The sequence below is a fragment of the Venturia canescens genome, chromosome 3 (genome assembly GCF_019457755.1).
Source record: "Venturia canescens isolate UGA chromosome 3, ASM1945775v1, whole genome shotgun sequence".
In the NCBI taxonomy this organism is placed as follows: Eukaryota; Metazoa; Arthropoda; class Insecta; order Hymenoptera; family Ichneumonidae; genus Venturia; species Venturia canescens.
Genome location: NC_057423.1, coordinates 26164147 through 26188508, shown reverse-complemented (window position 1 = coordinate 26188508; position 24362 = coordinate 26164147). Strand labels below are relative to the sequence as shown.

The 24362-nt window shown below is 36.8% G+C and overlaps 1 protein-coding gene across 5 annotated transcripts in view; it reads right to left on the bottom strand.

Moving 5' to 3' along the window:
- The window catches only part of LOC122408124 (endoplasmic reticulum transmembrane helix translocase), a 326148-nt gene that overhangs the window by 107788 nt on the left and 193998 nt on the right, over positions 1-24362 (bottom strand). For all 5 annotated transcript variants that reach the window (XM_043414736.1, XM_043414735.1, XM_043414739.1 and 2 more), the window contains one exon: positions 16514-16850. In XM_043414736.1, coding sequence (XP_043270671.1) covers positions 16514-16850 — 337 coding nt within the window. The remainder of the gene's footprint in view (positions 1-16513; positions 16851-24362) is intronic.

The following is a 24362-nucleotide window of genomic DNA, read 5'->3' as shown; positions in this document are numbered from 1 at the left end:
TTTTTGAATTTACTATTTTTATCCTGACGTACTGCACCCGTGCGTTTATAAAATTTTTTATGAGCATTCGTTGTAATGACAATTTTCTGATATTTCTCCAAGTCATTTGGAGTTATATATTTGAGTTCAGGCTCTTTTTTAAACAACAGTTCCACCAAGCCAATACTTTTGGGATACTTTTCATCTCCAACCACTATATGATCGAGTTCGAAATGAATCGGTGAATCACCAATCATTAATCTGTTTTGAGCGAGATTTCGTACTCCATACAAGCCATCTAATCTTGTTTTGTTATTACTACGCAGTAGACCCAAATATTCACGTATCAAATTATCAACATCTTCAGATGATTCCAAATTATCGTCATCATCATCATGATTATCATTATTTTTAGTTACGGGTACATCGACATTCTCATCAGTAATTGCATCATGCCAAATATCGTCTTTGAAAGAAATATCTTGCTGCATGCTATTTTCTCCGAAATTTGGAGACTCCTCCTTCTCCTCCTCCTCCTCCTCCTTCTTAACATTCATACGTTCACTCTTAATTTTCGGTTTTTTCGTATACGAAACTAGCTCCTCTAATGGTTCGACAATCGGTTTAAACACATCTTGCATTCTCTGCTGAGCACTATCACGTCCACTTTTCAACATTCGATGTTTCCGTCTGATTGCATCACTTGCCTTGGCAAGTTCACTCAATACAGCCTTCTCCCTTAAAAGTTCTTTGCTCTTCATGTTGACGTATGCAAGTCAGACTCTAGACTGTCTTTAAAACTGAAAGAACAATCATTTATCATCGACGGTGAGGAAGGAATCAAATCCTCTTCTATATCTTCCAGCATTCAATTCACTCTCCTTGTCAATCGTGATGAATCCATACTTGTCCGACTTCCAACACTTTATACACATGTTTTTGAAGCACGCATAAGTCATATCAGTATTCACATGGTCATTATACACATGTTTTAGATTCATATCGTCTTGCTTGAATAGTACAACAAAATTTGCATTATCTCTCATAAGATGTTTCGGGATACGGGTATACGTTTGACATAGATAAAAACTGTCCACAATCTCATGTCTCCCCATGGAAAAAAATGCTCTCACATTATCCTGCTTTTCGCATGCTATATCATCAAAGATAAATATTGAGTTTGGTCGAGCTTCACTGGGGGCCACAACTTGTTCATGCTCGTTAAATGGGAAGAATTCCACTCCTTTCACGGGTTTGAGCATTTGCTCGAGAAGTCGATATTTCGGCTGTTTCAACGATTTCGAGTAGAGATAAATGTTCTCAAATCTCAAACCGTTTGGATGTATCAGGAGCGTAAGTAGAGCATTCGTTTTTCCACAATTCGATGGTCCACAAAACACGGCACGAATGCTACTAGGTAGTATGTTCCCATGACGCTTCACTTTCTTTGCATCACCTACGAGTTCATCGAAATTTATTACGGGAAGTTGACCACCTTGTTTCTTCATCTTCATCGCGCATGCTACTGATTGAAAAAATCATATAAATGCGACTTTATAATATAATATTGATCAGTCGTGTTGCGACCACCGCGTGGTAATGATTGTGCATGGCAAAGGTCTTGTCAACAGTCTAATTAACAATCTCCCGGTGGAATTGCATCTACCAGGCTATCAATATTGTGGACCTGGCACAAAATTGGCCAAACGTCTTGCTCGTGGTGATCCAGGTATAAATCCGCTGGACGCAGCTTGCAAACAGCACGATATCGCATATTCGAAAAATCGCGACAATTTGGAAGCAAGACATTTGGCGGATAAAGTTTTGGCTGAACAAGCTTGGAAGCGTGTAACCTCGAAAGACGCGAGTCTCGGTGAAAGAGCAAGTGCTTGGGCTGTGACGAACATTATGAAGACTAAGAGGAAATTTGGATTGGGTATGAAACGCTCGAAAAGTGTTTGCCTGAAAAAGATTATCGGTGCTGCGAAGAAAGCAATGATACGTAGTGATGATTCTCGTAAAGTCGTAATGTCTGCACTGAAAGGTGCGCGAGCTGGTGTAAAGGGCGTTAAAGTACGCACGCCTAGGATTCTACCTGTTCCTCAAAAAACCGGCGGTTTATTACCCTTCCTCGTACCCATCTTTGCCGGTCTTAGCGCTGTTGGAGCATTGTCGGGTGGCAGTGCTGCAATAGTCAAAGCTGTAAATGCTGCTCAAGCGGCTAAAAAGGAATTGGACGAACGTAAGCGTCATAATCGAACACTCGAGGCCATCGCTTTGGGTAAAGGTTTACACTTGAAACCATACAAACAGGGTTTGGGTCTTTACCTCGGGTCAAAAAACGTATAATCACGCTACCACATCAACCACTCACCGACATCGATCTGCTAAAATATGCGGGAGCCATGAAAATTCGTAACTTTCGCGGTGTTTTCATGCGTGACACTTAACCTGCGGACGGACCACTCGAGCAAGAATCAGCAATCGTTAATTTGGATGATAATGTGGGACCTGGTACACACTGGGTTGCTTATAAAAAATCTGGCCAAGGAATCACATACTTTGACAGCTTTGGCAATCTTCCACCTCCACCCGAACTCATGAAATACTTTAATGTTGGTAGCGTGAAATATAATTATAAAAAATATCAAGAATATGACACAATAATATGTGGACATTTATGTTTAAAATTTTTGTGTAATCAACTGAATCGGCGAGACAATTATAAACTATATAAATAAAGATTATGGAGCTATGTGTTTAGTTCTAAAGTTGCGAGCATCATGGATGACAGTTTAACTATTACCATCACTGGCACATCCTCCATACTCGAAGCACAATTTTTTCCACCCATCAAACTATCGCCCGACAAAAATTATACTCTTGGACTCGTCGAGCTGCTCACGTTCAATTCAATTCCAAATATTGACATTGGTTGCAATGAATTTCATGTTGGAACGCAAGTGTTGACCATTCCAACGGGCAGCTATGAAATTGAAGATATTGAAAAATATTTGAAAGCTCAGTTGACAAACATACAAATTCAGCTTAAGCCGAATAATTATACGCTACGTAGTGAAATTGAGTGTAATCAATCGATTGATTTTACATCGAACAATTCTATTGGACCTCTTTTGGGTTTTACGTCGCGTCGATTGGAACCCAATAAAAGACACGTGTCTGATTTGCCGGTATCCATTATCAAAGTGAACGCCATCCGAGTCGAGTGTAACATAACAACTGGTGCATACATCAACGGACGAAAAGTTCACACAATTCATGAATTTTTTCCATCTGTACCGGCTGGCTATAAAATCATCGAAGTACCATCGAGTGTCATTTATCTACCAATCACAAATCGGCGAATTGACAATATACAACTTCGTATTGTTGATCAGGACGGAGATTTAATAAATTTTCGCGGCGAAGTAATTACCATACGACTTCATATAAAATCTCGATGGGGATAATTTACAATCACCGTATTGGCAATATTAATAAGCCAACATGGGATTACGAAACCACCAGTCGTCGAACGACGCTGAAAGCGTTAACACCTCAAAACCTTCTACTATTAAAGAGTTTGGGTCTCAAAATTCGTGGAGTTGCCGTGTGAGAAATTATATGTTGTGCATTTGCTGCTTGCGATGGAGGAAGAAATCATAAACATCCAAACACCCGTCATGTTTGACGAATCCATCATACATTATGAGGTTCATGCTCATCAACCATACGCATCGTCAACATACAACAATAGTGATGAAATAAGTATTTCAATCCAATATCAAGATTTATCAATTTTACCGAGCAAAAGTTCAATTCACATTTGCGGTAAACTGACAAAGGCGGATGGTACAGCGTTAGCTGCAACGAGCTTCGTCAACAATGCCATTTGTCATTTATTCGAGGAGGTGCGTTATGAACTTAACGCAGTTGAAATCGATCGTAATAAAAATGTGGGAATCACATCTCTCATCAAAGGATATACATCTCATTCGTCGGCGAGAAGTGCAATGCTTGAGAACACCGGTTGGCTCGATGTTGAGGAGACTCAACAAATTGTAGACGTAGCAGGCAACTTTGACGTATGCATACCACTGAGCATGCTGCTGGGATTTGCTGAAGATTATCGAAAAGTGGTGGTGAATGCAAAACACGAATTGATCTTGACTAGATCACGTTCCGATGATAATGCAATAGTTCAAGCAGCCGCTGAAGATTATAAAATTACACTACGAAAAATTGAATGGCTCGTTCCATACGTCACCGTGGCAGATAAACGGAAAATTCAACTGTTGAAATTCATCGCCAAAGATACTCCAATTCCAATGAGTTTTCGTACGTGGGAATTGTATGAATATCCAATGTTACCAGCGACATCGAAACACGTGTGGTCTGTCAAGACATCCACACAGCTGGAAAAACCTCGATATGTGATCCTGGCGTTCCAAACAGGACGAAAGAGCGTTAAAAGGCAAAATGCGAGCAATTTTGATCATTGCAATGTTACCGATGTAAAATTATACTTAAATTCACAATGTTATCCCTATGGTAACATGAATTTGAATATACCGCAAAATCAGTATGCAGTACTATATGATATGTATACAAACTTTCAACCAATGTACTACAATAAGGAGGCCGAACCGTGGCTTACAAAAACGGATTTTCTCAAATATGCTCCTCTCATTGTGGTTGACTGCTCGAAGCAGAACGATTCTCTCAAGTCTGGGCCTGTTGATGTACGCCTTGAATTTGAAACAAGCACAAATATTCCTGCTCAAACATGCGCATACTGTCTCATTCAACACGATCGCATCGTTGAATACAATCCTGTGAGTGGTGGGGTGAAAAAATTGGTATAAAGTCATGGTGATGATTTTACTAATCGTCAGTCGAGATGGACTTTATCGTTGATCTCCAAGGTTTTAAGGGCTCACGCAATGAATTTATCCCGAAAGAAATATCAATTATTCGAGCCAACGACAAAATTTATAAACCTCTAACGCTGTTCTTCAAATCACCATGTACTTGGGACGCGCTACCCGGTCGATATAAAATAACAAACAAATGGTTGAAACGAAATGTTCACGGGATTTCATGGGACTATGAGGGTCTACCATACAAAACAGCGAAAATAATCATTCAAACAATCTTACAACGAGCTCGTGCTATATACGTGAAAGGGAGCGAAAAGTCTTTGTGGCTGAAGAATTTCTTGGATCTGTCATCGGAAATTATCGATATGGAGACTCTGGACTGCCCATCGTTGCAGAAGTTGCCGAAAAGTCGCCTTGATTGTCCTCACCATCACCATAACAATCCGAAATACAATTGTGCGAATGCGAATGTGAAATCGCTCAGAAGTTGGTTATATGTATATCTAGCATTGTGTGAACGAGGGATTTTCAAATAAACAAAACATTTCTACGATGAGACTTTTTCCATATTTTTATTGCAAGCCCTCCTCCTCCTCCTCCTCCAATTAGTCTACAATATTTCATATCAAGAGACTCGGCAGAGTCTCGGGACAAGTACATTGACAGCCCTGTCGTCTGCTGGCCCGAGGCTCTCGCCGAGACTATATTATCTCTGAATAAAACGATTCGCGGTGGTGGGGGTAAAATCGACATGTCATATTCTTGAATTGCGAAGCTCAGGAGTTATGTCGCAATTTGAAAATTGAACTTTCAGCTAATTAAGAAATTCTCTTTCGATTGCGCCCAAAATCAGCATGATCGGTGGCGTAATTGCTGAGAAAAAACTTTGCACGGGCTCAAGATTATGCAAAAAGTACCAACACATTTACGCAGCTGACGTATCCGTATATGGGTTCAGACCGATACATACAAGGGCTTCTTGATGCCCATCATAACCAATCACCGGTGAGAATCTATTCGTCTCGACCAATCGCCGATGAGAAAGTTTCTGATAGTCCTCAATGTTTTCTTGTATACCGTCTGTTATCGTCTGTTATGTTATTATAAAGTGATTGCGATCGTAGCCCCGTGGATCAACGGTGCAAGATTTGCAAATTTCGTGTAAATAAATAAAACATTATTGGAAATAGCAGTGGATATAATCAATTTTATTTTTTTCATAAAAGAAGTTTCAATAGGTTTAGAGCCCAATTCACGACAATAATATCTTTAATAAATAAATCCTCAAAAGTGGATTAATTGATCTCATACAGTGTACTGAGAGTGAGTAAAATGTTGAGAAGTGAAAACGTGAATAATGTGTGTCGTGAAAATTAAGAATTATCTGTTCTACTTCGATATCGTAATATATACATAGATAGCAAATTTGCGAGATTTCGCGTCATGTTGACGTTTGAGGTTATGACCGCCGGAGTGCTGTTGCGTGCAGAGTGTAGAAAAATAAAAGTGGTTATTGAAAAGTGGAAGGATGAATCGATATTATTAATGACGTGACTAATTAGTGTTGGATAATAATAATAACAATGAGAAAAAAAACGTTCGTTCATTATAACCTCTAAAACGTTCTTTCCAAACAGAAATTCTATGTTGTATAATTACATTAAAGAAAGAGGTGGATTATTGTGTGTAAACGAATTCAAATAAATTTTAAAAAACTTTGGTCAAGTAATTCAATGTATTGTTGTCATAATTTCTTTCATTTAGTTTGGCTGTGTTCACCGGTCCCTTTTTTCACCTCCTTAGCTTACAGTGTATTGTCATACCAATTTCTATTTGTTCTCCAGACAATACGAGAGATATTCATATTTCTATTTTTTTATATTAATTTCAACAAGATAATTTGAAATATTTATAACAAAAAGCCTTCATGATTGCTTGTTCATACACCCAAGTTTTGAAAAATCTTTGGGCCATGTAAATGCATAGATATATTCACTTGAGTTGGTTACATGATAAATTTGGAAATTTATTTCAATAAGTCATTGGGTGCTTAATTTTCATGATATCAAAATTTGTATCTTCGAAATGCAATGAACACCTCTAAAGTTCGACAAAGTGATGAAGCGACATGTATATTAAGTATTTCCACACCATGTTTGCGATTGGCATTGTGGGTTGAAAAATTCATGTCTGTAAGTCTACACCTGATCATTTTTGGATGTGATCAAATATTTTGTCTGCGGATAACCATGGAGACATACAAAATTACAGCATTTTGCTTGCTTCAACATGCATCGTATCTGTCACTTTTTTTTTGAATGTGTCATAATAAGTTTCAAAAATGTGGTTCATGTAATTTTAAAGTGTTTTTCCCTATAGCACCAAAGTCTGTATAACTGGTACGTAGCAAGTACCTATGAACTTTGATATTTCTGTGAAATAGCAGGTATGCCAATCTTTTAACTTTTTGGTTCCGACTGGAATATATTAACGAAGATATTCATTACTAAAGTCTTCACCTACTTATTTCTGAATAGATCTGAAATTACTGTCTTCAGAAACTAATGCACAGATACATGAAACAATTTTGATTTCTGTTCTCTTTCAATTGCGCTGTCTTTTTTCTTTTTAACTATGGCTCTGCTCTTTCCGATCCTTGTTTTGACTCCATCGGTTTGCATCGGATCGATGCATATTATTAATTGGTTGCCTAATATGTGTCCTATGATTTTCTACTATTTCTTCATGCTGATTGTGGTAACGTGATTCAAGAGGTTTCCAATTATGATCATCAATCGCACATTTTGTACAACAGATTCTCAAAACAGTTTCTGGTCTTGATATAAGTGTAGTTATTCTTTTTCCACCTGGTCTGTCGAGTAATAAATTTTGAAACTTGTTCCAAAAAGTCTTTGGATGCTTTTTTTGCTGATAATATGAAAAGTTGAATCTTCGGAATGTGGTAGGCAAACACAAATATTGACAACAATACGTATGAAATGACGTGTATGTTGAGTATTCCTATTCTGCAAACTGCAAATGTGGAATTATTGGTGAAAACATTCATTACGATAAGTGTACAGTTGCTCAGTTTTCGATGCGATTAAGTATAATACCTGCCAACATCATGGAAACCTACAGAATTTCTGAATGTTATGTGCGCTATGTCATTTTAATGTAACATCATGACTTCTAACAACTTTCCACTCTAATACTGTAGATTTGGATCATTGAAATACAGCAAAAATCTGCAAACTATAAAATTTATATACTGTGCCATTCATTTTATTTTTTGACTCGCACCGTAACATAAATATGAAGTGAAAAATTCATTACAAAAGTCTTCAGTTGCTCATTTATGGATGGATTTGAAATTGCTGTCTTCCAAACTCATTGCGCAGATACATTGAATTGCAGCAGATACCTGCGAATTTGGAAATTTCTGTGGATAAGTATATGTGCTAAGTATCACCCCCTATCTTTATGGTAATATGTAATGGAACTTTGTTCAGCAAGTTTTAAAGTATTTCTTTTCAAACAGTATTAAAGTTTGAATTACTGCGGTATGGAGCGAATACCTTCAAACATTGATATTTTTGTGTCGCAGCATGTGTGCCAATTATTTAAATTTCTTACTCCAACCGTAACATGTAATTTCAAAAATTCATCACAAAAGTTTTCAGCTTTAATAATTATCTTAATTTTCCTTTTTCTAAATTCTATGCTAAATTTCTGAATTTCCTAATTTATTTCTAAATTATCCTGAAATGAAATTGTTTTCCTCCACAACCAATGCAGGTACCTTAAACGTCTTTGAATTCCGTTGCTCTGTTGAATCAAGTACGCTCAGTTTTTTTTACTTCTTTGAATTCTGACATAATAAATGTTTCCGGGTGCCTTTTTTCTGCAACTATCAAACTGTAGATAATTGGATCTCCGCGGAAACTTGCAAACTTTGGAAATATATTTCATCGGAAGCATGTTTTGGATGACACGAAAATGTCTAGATTCAGAATGCAAAAACGACATTTAAAAATGGCCAATTCTGTTGTATTCGTTGTGTCTTGAATTTGATCTATCTTTTCTCTTTTCCTTTCTTTTCACTAACGTTATAAGCCGGAAATCATATCTCAGCCCGCAACACGCATTGCTACATGCTCAGCCCGCAACACGCATTGAGTTTCCAATGGACAAAACATATTAGAAGACAAGGAGAAAAATCACCAAAGTCCAAGATCAAACCTCTATCGAAATATTTCCTGTACAATTTTGACGAAATTTCGGTCTTTTTTCGTGGAAACCAACGTTATAAGCCGAAAATCATATCACGACCTACAACCTGCTTTTCACCGTGCTCTTTGGTTCCTAATTGACAAAACATATTAAGGTACAAGGAAAAAATCGCCAAAGTCCAAGAACAAACCTGTGACGAAATATTTCCAGTTCAATTTTTACGAAAAATAAGTCTTTTTTAGTGGAACCCAACGTTATAAGCCGAAAATCATATCCCGGCCTCCAACCCGCTTTCGACCGTGCTCTTGTGTTCCTGATTGACAAAACATATTAGAGTACAAGGGAAAAAATCGCCCAAGTCCAAGAACAGACCTGTGATGAAATATTTCCAGTTCAATTTTTACGAAAAATAGGTCTTTTTTCGTGGAAACCTACGCTATAAGCCGAAAATCATATCCCGGCCTCCAACCCGCTTGCGGCCGTGCTCTTGGGTTCCTAATTGACAAAACATATTAGAGTACAAGGGAAAAAATCGCCGAAGTCCGAGTACAGACCTGTGACGAAATATGTCCAGTACAATTTTGACGAAAAATAGGTCTTTTTTCGTGAAAACCAACGTTATAAGACGAAAATCATAAATAATTCATAGAAATTTAAACTAAAATCCTATAGTCAACTGAACATAAATAAGGAACTTTTAAGAAAAAAGACGTGATATCAAACCATAAACTTCCCCTAGGAAAAAAAAGGTTGGGACAAGTACATTGATGGTCCCTCGTTTGCTGATAATTCCATCCATGAAAAAAACTTTAAAACAAAATTTTTATAAAAAATGGGCAAAAAAATTATTTTATAAAAAAAATACAGAACAATTCGAAAAAAATTTCACAAATCTTGAAAATGCATTATCTTTAAAAAAAACTAAACTGTATCTATCTTTTAAAGTGTTAAAAGAATCAAATAACAAGTAAAAAATAAAAACCGAAAAATCGCGCTTGAAATCATTTTGGAAACCGATGCCTCATTCTTCTTATTTGATTCGAAGGGCTAAATCAATTTAAAAAAATTCCATCTAATTTACGTGCAGCATTAAAATTTATTATATCAATTCGAGGCCAAGTATTTTCTAATAAATTGAAAAAAGTTACCATTTGAGTTACGTGCAGCACTAAAATTTATGATATCAATCGAAGGACAAGTAATTTATGAGTAACTCCAAATTTCAACATTATGGAACTGTTTTAAGAAGCTTTTAAATCCAAAAAAATCACATGCAAGCTAGTCATTTCTTACTCTATGGTGGCAGAGACAATCGATTTTTTTCAGACTTTCAGGAGCTACTGATATTATTCACAATATTCGACGTCGATTGGATCGATAGAAATTATGTTTAAATATGAGTTAAAAGTACTTGTCCGGCCCATCACTTTTCATTTAAATCAAATAAAAATCAATCATAAAAAAACGAAACTGTACGGGAGAATCCGGTTAAGAATTTATTGAAATGCGATTTAGGTTAGTTATGCCGAATGAAATTCGTTCGCTGGAAGAAGTGAGAAGTAAAAACTGCCGTCATAGCAATACAAACTGGGGAGTTATTTTGAAAGCTTCAACATATTTAATGTGCAAAATGTTTTTTATTTATCGATGCACAATAACATCTTTTGTATATTACAGGACAATTTGTTTCCATTCTTATTAAATTAGTGCAATTAAGAGAAAATTACTTGAAGATAACTCTCTAAATTCTCTCTGCATGAATATTTGTGCTCCAACAGTTCTAAAAAAGCCCTGATTTTTATTTAAATATAATAAGTTTGATGGAAAGTGATGGGCCGATTGGATTGATACAAATTATGTTTAAATATGAGTTAAATAGACTTAAAATAGAAGAACATTAAACTAATAATAAATCACATTTCAATAAATTTTCAACCGGATTCTGCCGTACAATTTCGTTTTTTTATGATTGATTTTTATTTCAATAAATATTGTTGGGCCGGACAAGTACTTTTAACTCATATTTAAACATAATTTCTATCGATCCAATCGACGTCGAATATTGTGAATAATATCAGTAGCTCCTGAAAGTCTGAAAAAAATCGATTGTCTCTGCCACCATAGAGTAAGAAATGACTAGCTTGCATGTGATTTTTTTGGATTTAAAAGCTTCTTAAAACAGTTCCATAATGTTGAAATTTGGAGTTACTCATAAATTACTTGTCCTTCGATTGATATCATAAATTTTAGTGCTGCACGTAACTCAAATGGTAACTTTTTTCAATTTATTAGAAAATACTTGGCCTCGAATTGATATAATAAATTTTAATGCTGCACGTAAATTAGATGGAATTTTTTTAAATTGATTTAGCCCTTCGAATCAAATAAGAAGAATGAGGCATCGGTTTCCAAAATGATTTCAAGCGCGATTTTTCGGTTTTTATTTTTTACTTGTTATTTGATTCTTTTAACACTTTAAAAGATAGATACAGTTTAGTTTTTTTTAAAGATAATGCATTTTCAAGATTTGTGAAATTTTTTTCGAATTGTTCTGTATTTTTTTTATAAAATAATTTTTTTGCCCATTTTTTATAAAAATTTTGTTTTAAAGTTTTTTTCATGGATGGAATTATCAGCAAACGAGGGACCATCAATGTACTTGTCCCAACCTTTTTTTTCCTAGGGGTTATTATTACTATTATTAGTATGATTTTTCAATAATGATCACAATTATACATTTTTTTCTCTTCACGAAGATTTTGGAATATGTTTGAACAAAATTTTACTCCACTTGTCGGCAAACGTTTCCATGTAGAGTTCTCTCGCTTGAGCCGCCTCCAACAGCTTTTTGAATTCATCCTCGTCTTGGTCGAAAGCCTCGGAAAGTCTTCCCGGTAAAAAAACCATGAATTGACCTCCGATGTTGGCGATGTATCGTTTTCCAAATTTCGTTTTCACCGATCAAATATGATGAATTGGATGATCAGTCCCGACCTCAAGTTCAATCAGCTTCTTCGTTGGTATGTTGTTTTCCAGCGTGGCAACTTTGTTCAAAGATGTAAACTCCATTTTTGAAGAGTGATTTTTTTTCTCGTCTGCTCTCGAACTAATGCAGCAGCTGACTGACGACGACGTTGCTCTCGATTTCTCTTGAATTTTTAGGGTTATTCCCCCTCTACCTCATGCATGTCCTCCCTCTCCCGATATTTTCTACAATTTTTCCGTAGAGGGGCCGGAGCATCAATGTGATCTTCCATCGAAGACGTATTCCAATGATCATGGCATCGACGCAACGATTGAATTTCAACGTCGGATTTGTAGTAATATGGAAAACGCTCCCACAAAACATCCGTAAAGTCACTGAAATATTTCTTGAACGTTGATGGTGATATAATGAGGAGTTCTTCCGCCGTCATTTCACGAGGGCTCCGTATACAATAAATTGCATAAATATTCACTAGTTGTTCCATGATCCAACATTTTTCACACTCTCGACGTATTGGTCCTAGAGCATCAATATGAGTCGACATCCACGGTGGATTAAAATGATCGTGACAATATTGATAAGACTGAACTTCACTATCACTCTTCAAATGTTCAGGTAATCGATCCCATAGCGATGGAATGAATTTACCATAATATTTTATGAGCAGAATCTTAGGAATTGATTCGAGTTCATTTTTAGTCAGCATCCAATGTTCTTTCAACGGATGGATCGCATACATACTCGCACATCTATCCATCCTGAGAATACTTTTCATACTGAAGTCTTGAAAAAAAAAAAACAACAAAATGTCGAAAAAATCTTGAGATCTCTCATAGAATTATTGTAGAATAATTTTGCTGCAGACCCTTCCCTATCCGGCCCGCACATGAGCGATGACGAATCAATGGCATTTCAAACTGAATGTTTACATCTCGACATACACCCAGAGTTCAAAACTCTTAGAGAATATTTTTTCTCGTTCACTCCGTCTCTCTCATGCTTTTGCTCTCTAGGGTCATTCTATCTCTCTCACACCTCTCTCTCCAACTGCAGACCCTTCGTTATGCCCCCCCCCCCTCTCCCCACCCTTATCTGCATCCGAGGCGAAGACAAATCCGTAACGCACTGGTCATAAATTAACACGATTTTTCTCATTCCATCTCTCTCACACTCACCATCGGCTCTATTTTCAAGGGCCGCGAGAATGTGTGCGACACACACACACGGCCCTACGGCGCGCGGCTGCCCCCTTCGCTGCCCCCCTCTGACCCTGGCGCTTCCCCGCACACCGCTCCCCCCTCGCCCCCATTTGAGCCAGAACCGGCGTAGCCTTACTACTGACGAGTTTTTCTGCGATTCCGGTTCAAGTCTAAATTTTATTAAACTTCAGGCGCTTCACACCAACGTCCCGTTCGACGCGTCGAAATCATGCGAATTTACCGGCTCGTCGGGTGAAAAAGCCAAATTTAGTAAACTTCCGAACCTGTTCGTCCCCTCTGGACGTAACAAATTGGTGGCAGCGATGGGATGTCGTTGCCTATACCACGCTCTCCGTGGTGGTTGGGTCGCTCAAATTTCTAAAAATATTCAAAATTTTTCAAATTACCATAAATTCAATAAAACTCAGGCGCTTCACGCCGACGTAATATTTGACACGTCACTGTCTCGCGAATTCAGTGGTCCTTCCGATTAAACGGTGAGGACATTGAGAACAGTGATTCTGACAATTTCTGACGCATAGCAACTGTCTAATATTCTGGATATATCGGACCAGTTTAGAAAAGCGCTGCATTTCTCGATTTTTTTAATAAGAATTACTATTTCTAATTGTGATTTTTTTGTTTTGATTTTCGGAAAAATCGAGAAAATGAAAAATTGCTAAAAATTATATTTGAGTATGAGTGTTGTATGAATGAGATCGTTCATGGCGTCATTAATCTCCAAAACAAAAGGGACATGACACTTTTGTCCATCGACATCGTGACGAGAAATTTTATCATCGGAATTCAGGATCTTGGCCCTCGACGAGCCGGGTATCACGCTGAATGTATCATCCGTCGCTCATGCACGCGTTGCTGCTGGATTCGTTTCGAGTTCGCGTTGCCGTTCATTCAAAGCGATGAGGAGCTCCAAGTCGTAATCTGAGTCCGAGCATAAGTCGACGACCTGAGCAGTACATCACTCCTAAACAGCTGGTCTTGGATTGCAGCAGAGCACGTTTGTCGAAAGGTAACCTCGACTCATTAGTGTATGATACTTCTTTCAAAAGCCATCATTTTCAACGGCTTGTTCAGTCTTCGATTCGACGTCTTCGCTGCATGAACATACAAGTTGTGAATTTCATGTGTTACACTGACGGTTTCTCGAGTCATCGGGAATCCCGGGGTAGGGCCACGCAGTCGGCGCCCCGAGATTCAGATCTCAATACTATCAAAACAACGATGCGTCGTCGCATGAGATTCGGAAAACCTGCTCAAATCTGCAGTTGATTCGGCCTGTACGTCGAGCCTTCTTCTACGCGTGCCCTGGCCGGGTGTTCGCGAGAGGTTCATACCAGCGGATCCGGAAGAAGCCTCATCCGAAAGAGCTTTTGGAATTCGCCATAAATGATTTTGAACGAGTGCTAAAGTGTGGGTTATGTTTTTCTTCTCTTCCCTATTTATATATTTCAGTTTTTTCCCATTGGGTTTTTTTCCCCGAGATTTAAAATATTTCTTTTCTCCTCTATTTTCCAATTCGACGAGGACGTCGAAAATCTCAGAGGGGGGATGAGTGTCACGTCCCGCGTTTAGTTATCATTAAACGCGAGACTTGACGACGATTCCTCTCGATTTTAAAATATTTATTTTATTAAGACTACTAGGATGTTCTTGATTCGGTCAGTACCTCATGCTCAGCAATCGGCCTCATGCCTCAGCAAATCGAACAAGCCGCTTGGAATCTGCCGGTTCGGCATCACCTGATCGCGACCTCCAAGGTGGCTCGTGGATACCCTTAGTAACGACTAAAGTCATAACTTAGAGACTAAAGTGCTGAGATGCACTGAAAACCCCGTCACGACGATCGCTTTCTAGCTCTCGTCGCCGTGGCGAGGATTTTTGTACATTATTTCCGTTTGCTCGCTCTAGACTCTCGGTCGTCCCTCGGGATAACTTCGTAATCCAGCTAACTCGCGGCGGGGTAGTAAATCCTGGTACAATGACACAGGTGAACCGCATAGAGGTTATAAATCTGGATTTCGTCAACAAACGCGTAGTGAGCAATACATTGCCCCTTGCGTCACGGACGTTCTGTTATCGAGTTTCGCTACTCACTTTTTGTTATTCTTTCTAAAACTAAGTTAATTCTGTGCGTCTGTGTGAACCGCGCATCGATTGAAGGCGCGATTATGATGTGCGGAGCGGACCGGGAGAATTATTCCCATTCGTGTGAGAGAGTAAGTTGGCGTAAACGCTAATTCACTGTTGGTTTCATCTTCAAAATTGTACCTTGACTCATTCGAATTGTAAACTTTTTTGTATCTTTTCTTTTTGCATTCTTTTCGCATATATTTTTGTTCTCGTCGAACTCCTCTATTTTTCATATCTTATCAATAAATCTGATATCCCGGTTAATAATTTTATTTGAACGACCCAATCTCCTGCTTTGGGTCCCGTACGGGACCATATAGGCACTCCTTCATTATTTATTAAATTATTTTGATTGCTTAATCATTTCAATATTGCAATATTTTGGTTATTTCCTTAATTATCCAATTATTTCAATTTCATTTAGACCAAACAAAATATCTACTAAATATTTTACATTTCATTTACTTTATATAGGTTCGTGGCAGCGAAAACTACATGAATTCCCGAATACATTCGTCCCTTCTGAACGTAACACAATTCTCCACATTCCCATCCTCACAAACCAGGAAATATTCCTTCAAAAAATTACACGGTGAAAAAAAAACGGTGAAAAATCCTGTTTTTTTTCACGTTTCCTAAATAGAGTACGATTAGATGTATTTTTTCAAAATTTTCTCAGCAGAATTCGAAAGAGCGACTCTGAAAACATAGGAAATGATTATTTGCCCACAAAAATGTTCATTTTTGGGAGTATGTTGAAGAATCAAAGTTAATGTTTGAATTTAGTTCATTTTGGCCTTAACGGATAAAAAAAAACGGACTTCAAAAATTGCGACATTTGTGCTTTATTTTGGAAAAACCTAATATGAAAGAAGGTTTCAGCCAAATTTCAATGGCACGATTGAAAAGAGCGCCCTTAAAAATAGTCGACAAGGTAGTTTATGATTTTTTTCAATAACGTTATCATAGTGAATAATCCTGTAGAAAAGGATACATGAGAAAGGTATCTTTCAGGCGTTAAAGGGTTAGTGCGAATGAGCTGCGAAAAAACATCAATGTATAATTAACGAGGTAGGAGAACTTACTTTGATGAAAACAGTGTGGCTTCTTGAACGAGGTAAATGAGACAAAAAAAGTGTACAGCAAATTGAAGCATAACCGTCATTACAGTATAAACGTTGAAAATATTTGGCAGTGGTCTTTGTTTAGACAAAGTTTTTAACGGTTTCGAACGTGATATGAACAAGAAGCAAGCTGCCAATAGAAGTCCTTGAACGCTGGCTTGAGCATCGCTGAATTTAATCCCGTTGGTGTACAGCACCGATTGACTGTAGGCAAGAACCAATGCATTGAGTGCAAGAATCTTGAACATTTGCAGTGTTGTTACCAAAGTGCATCGGCCTTGTTTAATCACATGACAAACTGCAACAAACAAATTTAATTATACGTTGAGTATAACGATTTTTAGAAGACTTGATTTATTTACTCAACTAATTGATACGTTATTTGAACCCGTAGCTGCTTTTTTCTTTCCAAAACAATGGAAAAGTAAATAACTTAATGTTTGAGGGCCTCCCAACTTGAATAAATCCTAATCGACGTGTATTACTGGATCAAGAGATGCGATAGCGTCTCGACGCTCACAATCAGTATTGAAAGAAAAGAAACAACCAACATGAGGCCTGCCGCACTCTACTATATGTGAATAAGGTTATACGACGTAATAACAATTTCAAACTGTTTCGACGAAATAATTGCTGGACCGAAAATCTTTATTTTTAGTATTGATTTTTTTCAATTATTATTTTGCGATCGCTTTTTGTTGCAATTGAATCGGTTCACCTAATCGTGAGTACGATGATATTCAAAAAATATTTTCCGTGTTCAATTACCAAAGTATAAAATTTGTCCCATTATGACAGCACCGTACTATCCCCCAAAGAAATTCTTTTTTTCATTTGTGATCTAGCGAGGATTCGAACCCGGGACGAGCAATATATGAATTCCAACCCCAATCCATCGAACCAACCTCTCTCCCTGAAAACGATCGATATGAGGATTGAATCAACGGCAGACTTTCATCCCTACCAGAAATATCTCTACCAAAATTCAATACTACGAATTACATCTCTACCAAAATGTATTTTTATCCAAAAAAAACAAGTCCCGTAACATTTCTACCACGATCAAGAGACTCGATAGAGTCTCGGGACAAGTACATTGACAGCCCTGTCGTCTGCTGGCCCGAGGCTCTCGCCGAGGATCTCTGAATAAAACGATTCGTGGTAGTGGGGGTAAAATCGACATGTTATTTTGTAGAATAGAGAAACTCAGGAGTCATTTCGCAACTTGAAAATTGAAGTTTGAGCCAATTAATAAATTCTCTTTCGATTACGCCAAAAATCAGCATGATCGGTGGCGTAATTACTGAGAAAAAACTTTGCACGGGCTCAAGATTATGCAGAAGTACCAACACATTTACGGAGTTGACGCATCTGTATATGGGTTTAGACCGATACATACAAGGGCCTCTTGATGCCCATCACAACAAATCACCAGTGAGGATCTATCCGTCTCGACCAATCGCCGATGAAAGAATTTCTGATAGTCCTCAATATTTTCTTGTATACCGTCTGTTATCGTCTGTTAGGCCCGCTGCACACGGTCAATAATATTGCACAGTAATATTGCACAATAAGTTTGTATGGTGTGTAGTGCGCCATAAATTTAAGATAGCTCAAAGTTCTGTTCAATGATTGCGCAATGTTTCAATACTACATCTACACCTTCAATAATATTGTGCAATCACCTATATTGCGCAATATTATTGAACGTGTGTAGCAAGCCTAATAATGTAGGTTATATATACGAGTTCACTTTGATAGCTGTGTGGTAACGAACCGGCCGGGGTTTGACGTTACGAAGTGCGGGACAAATGTAACACACGTTCGCATAGTTAGTGAATAATATATACCCCTAGGAAAAAAAAGGTTGGGACAAGTACATTGAAGGTCCCTCGTTTGCTGATAATTCCATCCATACAAAAAACTTAAAAAAAACTTTTTTTTTTAATTGTAAAAAAAATTATTTTATAAAAAAAATACAGAACACTTCGAAAAAAATTTCACAAATCTTGAAAAAACATTATCTCTAAAAAAAACTAATCTATATCTATTTTTTAAGGTGTCAATAGAATCAAATAACAAGTAAGAGTAAAAAACCGAAAAATTGCGCTTGGAATCATTTTGAAAACCGATGCCTCATTCTTCTTATTTGATTCGAACAGCTAAATCAATTGAAAAAAATTCCATCTAATTTACGTGCAGCATTAAAATTTATTATATCAATTAGAGGCCAAGTATTTTCTAATGAATTAAAAAAGGTTACCACTTGAATTACGTGCAGCACTAAAATTTATGATATCAATCGGTGGACAAGTATTTTATTAGTAACTCCAAATTTTGACATTATTAAATTGTTCTAACAAGGAAAGGTTCTCTGCTGACGTCCTTCGATTTTGATGAAATTTAAATATGTTATTCTACATCAAAATCTAAAAGACACGTATTTTTTTTTATCGGCGGAAATACGTTTCTAGGGGTTGAAATCACCCTTTAAAGTTGAGACCTCCGAGGGGTACTTTTCAGGTTTCACCTATTTTCACCTGAGATAATAGAATGCACCCAAATGGATAATTATCTTAATGATAAACGATGAAAAATGCAACTGGTTTCATATCGGAGGGTTGCATAGGAAAAAAGTTATAGGGGTTGAAATTCACAAAATCGTTATAACAAAAAAAGTATTGAACCTATCTCGATGAACTTAATTGGATTTCGAAGAAGGTAAAAAAATAGTAGATACGGGTTTTTGCGTTTTTCTCGCAAATCAAGTTAAGGGGGTGAACTACCCCTATATATGTTTACATCAAATCTCAATAAAACGGCAGTAATTTTTTGTTGTCCTTATTTCTTCTAGTCGTGATACGTTTTTCCTTCACATTTTCAATATTTACATCTTAAATGATGGATAGATTTTTCTCGAAATTACATTTTCATAACTAGTGAAAGTTATAGAACCTAAAGTATGCGTCCAATCTTTATGGTTTATATTTCATTTGAAGGCAATCTGACTCTTCTAGTTATACTTAGAAGATTCTATTCAAAATTTATTTAAACAATGGATTTTACCTAATTGAGCAAGAAAAATGCGAGAACATCAAATTTTTCGGTTGAAAATTCTACCACTTCATCATTTCGTTTTTTGTAACTTTCCATGGTATTCATATGAATCACATCCATAGTTTGAAAGAATTCACTTTTTCCCGCCAAAAATTACTGATGGGATAACTTCTACAGATAACAATTTTTTTTATAAGTTAATATTGAATAACCCCCAATACAAATTCCAAAAATATCTATTCCTTATGTTTTTCACAAAAATTCGGTAAATATTGACACATTTCCATAGTTATCATCAATTCAAGTTATCATCAACTCCCCCCTCCCCCCGCCCCTTTACTTGACGGTGTTATTTGGAAGTCATCTCTGTTCAGTCTGTGACTCGCTCCCAAAATTAGATTTGACATACGACGCAGAAGCAGTGATAAAACCGCGATCGCGGAATATATTCACCACAGTCGGTTATTTTTATTCTACACGAAAGAAGTGCCTTACAATTCAAGACTATTTAAAACGAAGTTGCAAGTATTAATCAAAATGAAGATAAATCCTTTGAACGTTATTAGAATGCTTCTCGCAACTTTTGAAGTTATGCGTTTACCGGATTCGCCAGTGAATAACGATAAAGTACAGTTGAAAGAAAACTTTGAAAATATTTTGTTGACTGCAATGAACGAATACAGTGGTTTTGAAGTGGTAGAAGAAAATTCTTTGGATTTTGAAGAACCGTTCAAGGATTGGGAAATGGAAATTGTTGAAGATAAGGAGTGGGCAAACGCCTTGCATGAACCAGAACTTCCGTCTGATACATGCACTCGTGATGACGAAGATTTATCTTACGAATACAAATTAAGGGCCGTTCAGTATTGGCGCAGCGGGAAGAAAGGAAATTTAAGTCTGGGCAGTGTTAAATAAAAGTTCAAGAGAGTGCAATCTTTACGACAGTTGCAGCGGTGGGCACACAATTTGAACAAGGGTGGGACGTACAAAGAAAAATTAGGACGAATTTGTAATTACACCTTGGAAAATTTCAAAGCTGCTGTGGATGCTGGTTTAATAGTGCACGATTCCGATTTGAAAAAATGGGCCTTACATGCTCAAAAAGAAATAGGGCATTCTGATTTTCGTTTCAAAGCATCTCCTAAGTGGATAAGAGAAAAATTAATAAGTTCATTACATCCAAAACAATTGAAGATGGAGAAATCTTGGAACAACAAATTAAAAAATTTGTCTTTGACGTAAAGCAAAATATTGCAACATACAAATTGTCAAATACATCCAACGCAGATCAGAGTGGCTTCCAGCTAGAAATGCATTCCGGAAGAACTTTATCATTCGAAGGAGAAAAGCAAGTACAATGTGTTGTACAATCAGTCTCATCTACGACCCACAGTTATACCATTCAGCCGACTATATCAGCTGACGGCAAACTGCTATCTCCTCTATTTTTGGTTTTAAAAGAACCAACCGGCAAGATTGGTCCAATAGTGGAGAAAACGCTTTTCAGACCAGATAATGTGTACATAGAAGTATCCAAGTCTGGGAAGCTTACTTCAGGTATAAATTACACCCACTGTTTGTGTATAGATATTTTTTCGAATGAAAAAAAAATACGTTTTTCTAATTTCAGATCATTTCAAAATTTGGTTGCAGAATGTATTTTTCCCGAAAATTGGTTCAAAATCTTTATTACTGATTGATTTTAGGACTGGACACTGTCCCCAAGCTGTACTTGATGTGAAACCTTCAAATAGAGATGTCAAAGTAATGATTATACCTAAAGGAACTACCGGAAAAATCCAACCCCTCGATGTTTTTAGATTCCGAGTATGGAAAAATTTTGTTAGACATTTTTCTGATACTTGTCTATTGATGAATTATAATACTGATTTGCATTTGAGAAATAATATCATAAAGCTGCAGTCACTCGTTCATAACCAACTGTCGTCACCACGTTATATCGATCTTTTCAAATATTCTTGGTACAAAAGTGGTTATATTGAAGAAAAACCAGCCAATTTTGAAAATTCTGTAGACTTTGCATTTCGATATTCTTGCAACTCACATTGTGAAGTTCCAGGATGTGAAAATGTTGCTATTGTTCGCAGTTCCTGGTGTAAAAAGTCGCTATTTTCAAGAGACTCGGTAGAGTCTCGGGACAAGTACATTGACAGCCCTGTCGTCTGCTGGCCCGAGACTCTCGCCGAGACTATACTTTCTCTGAATAAAATGATTCGCCGTGGTGGGGGTAAAATTGGCATGTGATTTTATTGAATTACGAAGCTCAGGAGCCATTTAGCAACTTGAAAATTGAAGTTTAAGCCAATTGAGTAATTCTCTTTCGATTCCGCCTTAAATCAGCATGATCGGTGTTGGAATTGCTGAGAAAAAACTTTGCACGGGCTCAAGATTATGCAAAAGTTACCAACACATTCAAGAATTTATGCGTCTGTATTTATAAACACCATCAAAGGCACTTTGATGCTCTCGAGTTTCTGATTCGTTGGATCTGACGACATCCATTTTTAGACGTTGTGATTGGTTGTTGAAATTAGTTGTTGATGATTGGAAATCTAACGTCAACTTCAGAACGTCGCACACGGCGCAGCACAGCTGGTATCAGCAGTCATAAATTCGACCAATATACACATATATATGTACAAACCATGTGTCAGTTTTTGATCGTATGAACAGAGTTTCGACATTACGAAGTGCGTGCGGGATCAATAAAAAAATAATTTTCGTCATCTAAAGAAGTGCATATTACTATTTATTTTGTTATTTGTGATATATTAAACCGGTATCAAAGCGGCCGCGTAATGTAGTCTGTGATGTGTGTGTGAAAAAGAATATAAAAAATGCGCGATGCATATATGTCAACGAAACTTTTCAAGATTTCATTATTTCGTTCAATTGGAAATAAGTGTTAACTGAAATAATCCTTCAATTAAACCAGAGTACGAGAAATATTGTCCAGTGCGAATAAATTGTCAGTGGCGTGGTTATATATCATGTGTACATAGGTTATATATACGAATAAATAGAACAAAAATACACGCAACTGTTAGAATGATATTAGAAACTTTAATTGAATAAATATTTTCTAATTTATTTCTTGTGTCGTGATTATTTTTAAACATCCCCATATTTTGCTTGATATTCAGTTTGGCTCTGCCCTCTCCGATCCTTGTTTTCACCCGCTCAGTTTGCAGCGGATCGATTCATATTATTAATTCGTTCCCTAATATGTGTTCTATGATTTTCTACTCCTTCATGATGATTGTGGTAACATGATTCGAGAGGTTTCTAACCATGATCTTGAATTGCACATTTTGTAAATCAGATTTTCAAAAAAAAATCTGGTCTTGGTATAGTGTGTAGTTATTCTTTTCCCATTAGGTCTGTCGAGTGATAAATTTGGAAACTTTTCCAGAAAGCCTTTGGATGCTTTTTTTGCTAATGATATGAAAAGTCGTATCTTAGGAATGCGGTATGCAAACACAAATTTTGATAACAAAACTTATAGAATGACATGTATGTTGAGTATTTCCACTTTGCAAACTACAAATATGGAATTATTATAAAAAAAATTCATTCCGATAAGTCTACTGTTGCTCAGTTTTGGATGCGATCAAATATGATGCCTATCAACATCCCTAGAAACTTACAGAATTGCTGAATGCAATGTGCGCTATGTCATTTTAATGTAACATCATGACTTTTGACAACTTTTCATTATAATGCTGTAGATTCGGATCATTAAAATACTGCAAAAATCTGCAAACTATACAATTCAAATACTGTGCCATTCATTTTACATTTTGACTCTAACTGTAACATCTATATGAAGTAAAAAATTGATTATAAAAGTCTTCAGTTGCTCATTTATGGATAGATTTGAAATTGCTGTCTTCGAAGCTCATTGCGCAGATACATTGCACCACAGCAGATACCTGCGAACTCTGAAATTTCTGTGGATAAATATATATGCGACGGATCACCCCTTATCTTTGATTATGGTAATATGTAATGGAACTTGGTTCGGCAAGTTTTTAAGTGTTCCTTTTCAAATAGTATTGAAGTTTGTATGACTGATATACAGCGAATACTTCCAAACTTTGATATTTCTGTGTTGCAGCATGTGTGCCAATCATTCAAATCATTTCCTCCAACCGTATCATGTAATCTAGAAAATTCATCACGAAAGTCTTCCGCATTTCTAGATACTTCAATTTTCCTTTTTCTACTCCATTGTGAGTTTTCGAATTTCTAAATTAATTTCTGAATTGTCCTGAAATGGTTTTTCTCCAAAACCAATGCAGGTACCTTAAACGTTTTTGAATTCTGTTGCTTTGTTGAATTAAGTTCGCTTAGTTTTTTTTGCTGCTTTGAGTTCTGGCATAATAAATGTTAGAAGTTTTCGGGTAATTTTTTTTCAGCAACTATCAAACTGTGGATAATTGGATCTCAGCGGCCACTTGCAAACTTTGGAAATATATTTCATTGGGGGCACGTTTTGGATGAAATGAAATCTCTAGATTCAGAATGCAAAAGCGACATTCAAAGTGGGCAAATCTGTTGGATTTTTCGTGTCTTGAATTTGATCTATCTTTCATTTGAATTTTGAAGAAAAAGGATAAATGAAATCTGTTCTATTAAGGAAATCTTTACGTCAGTTGTTTCTTGGTATGAAGACTTGGAAAAAATCGCCAAAGGCCAAGGACAGACCGGTGACGAAATATTTCCAGTACAA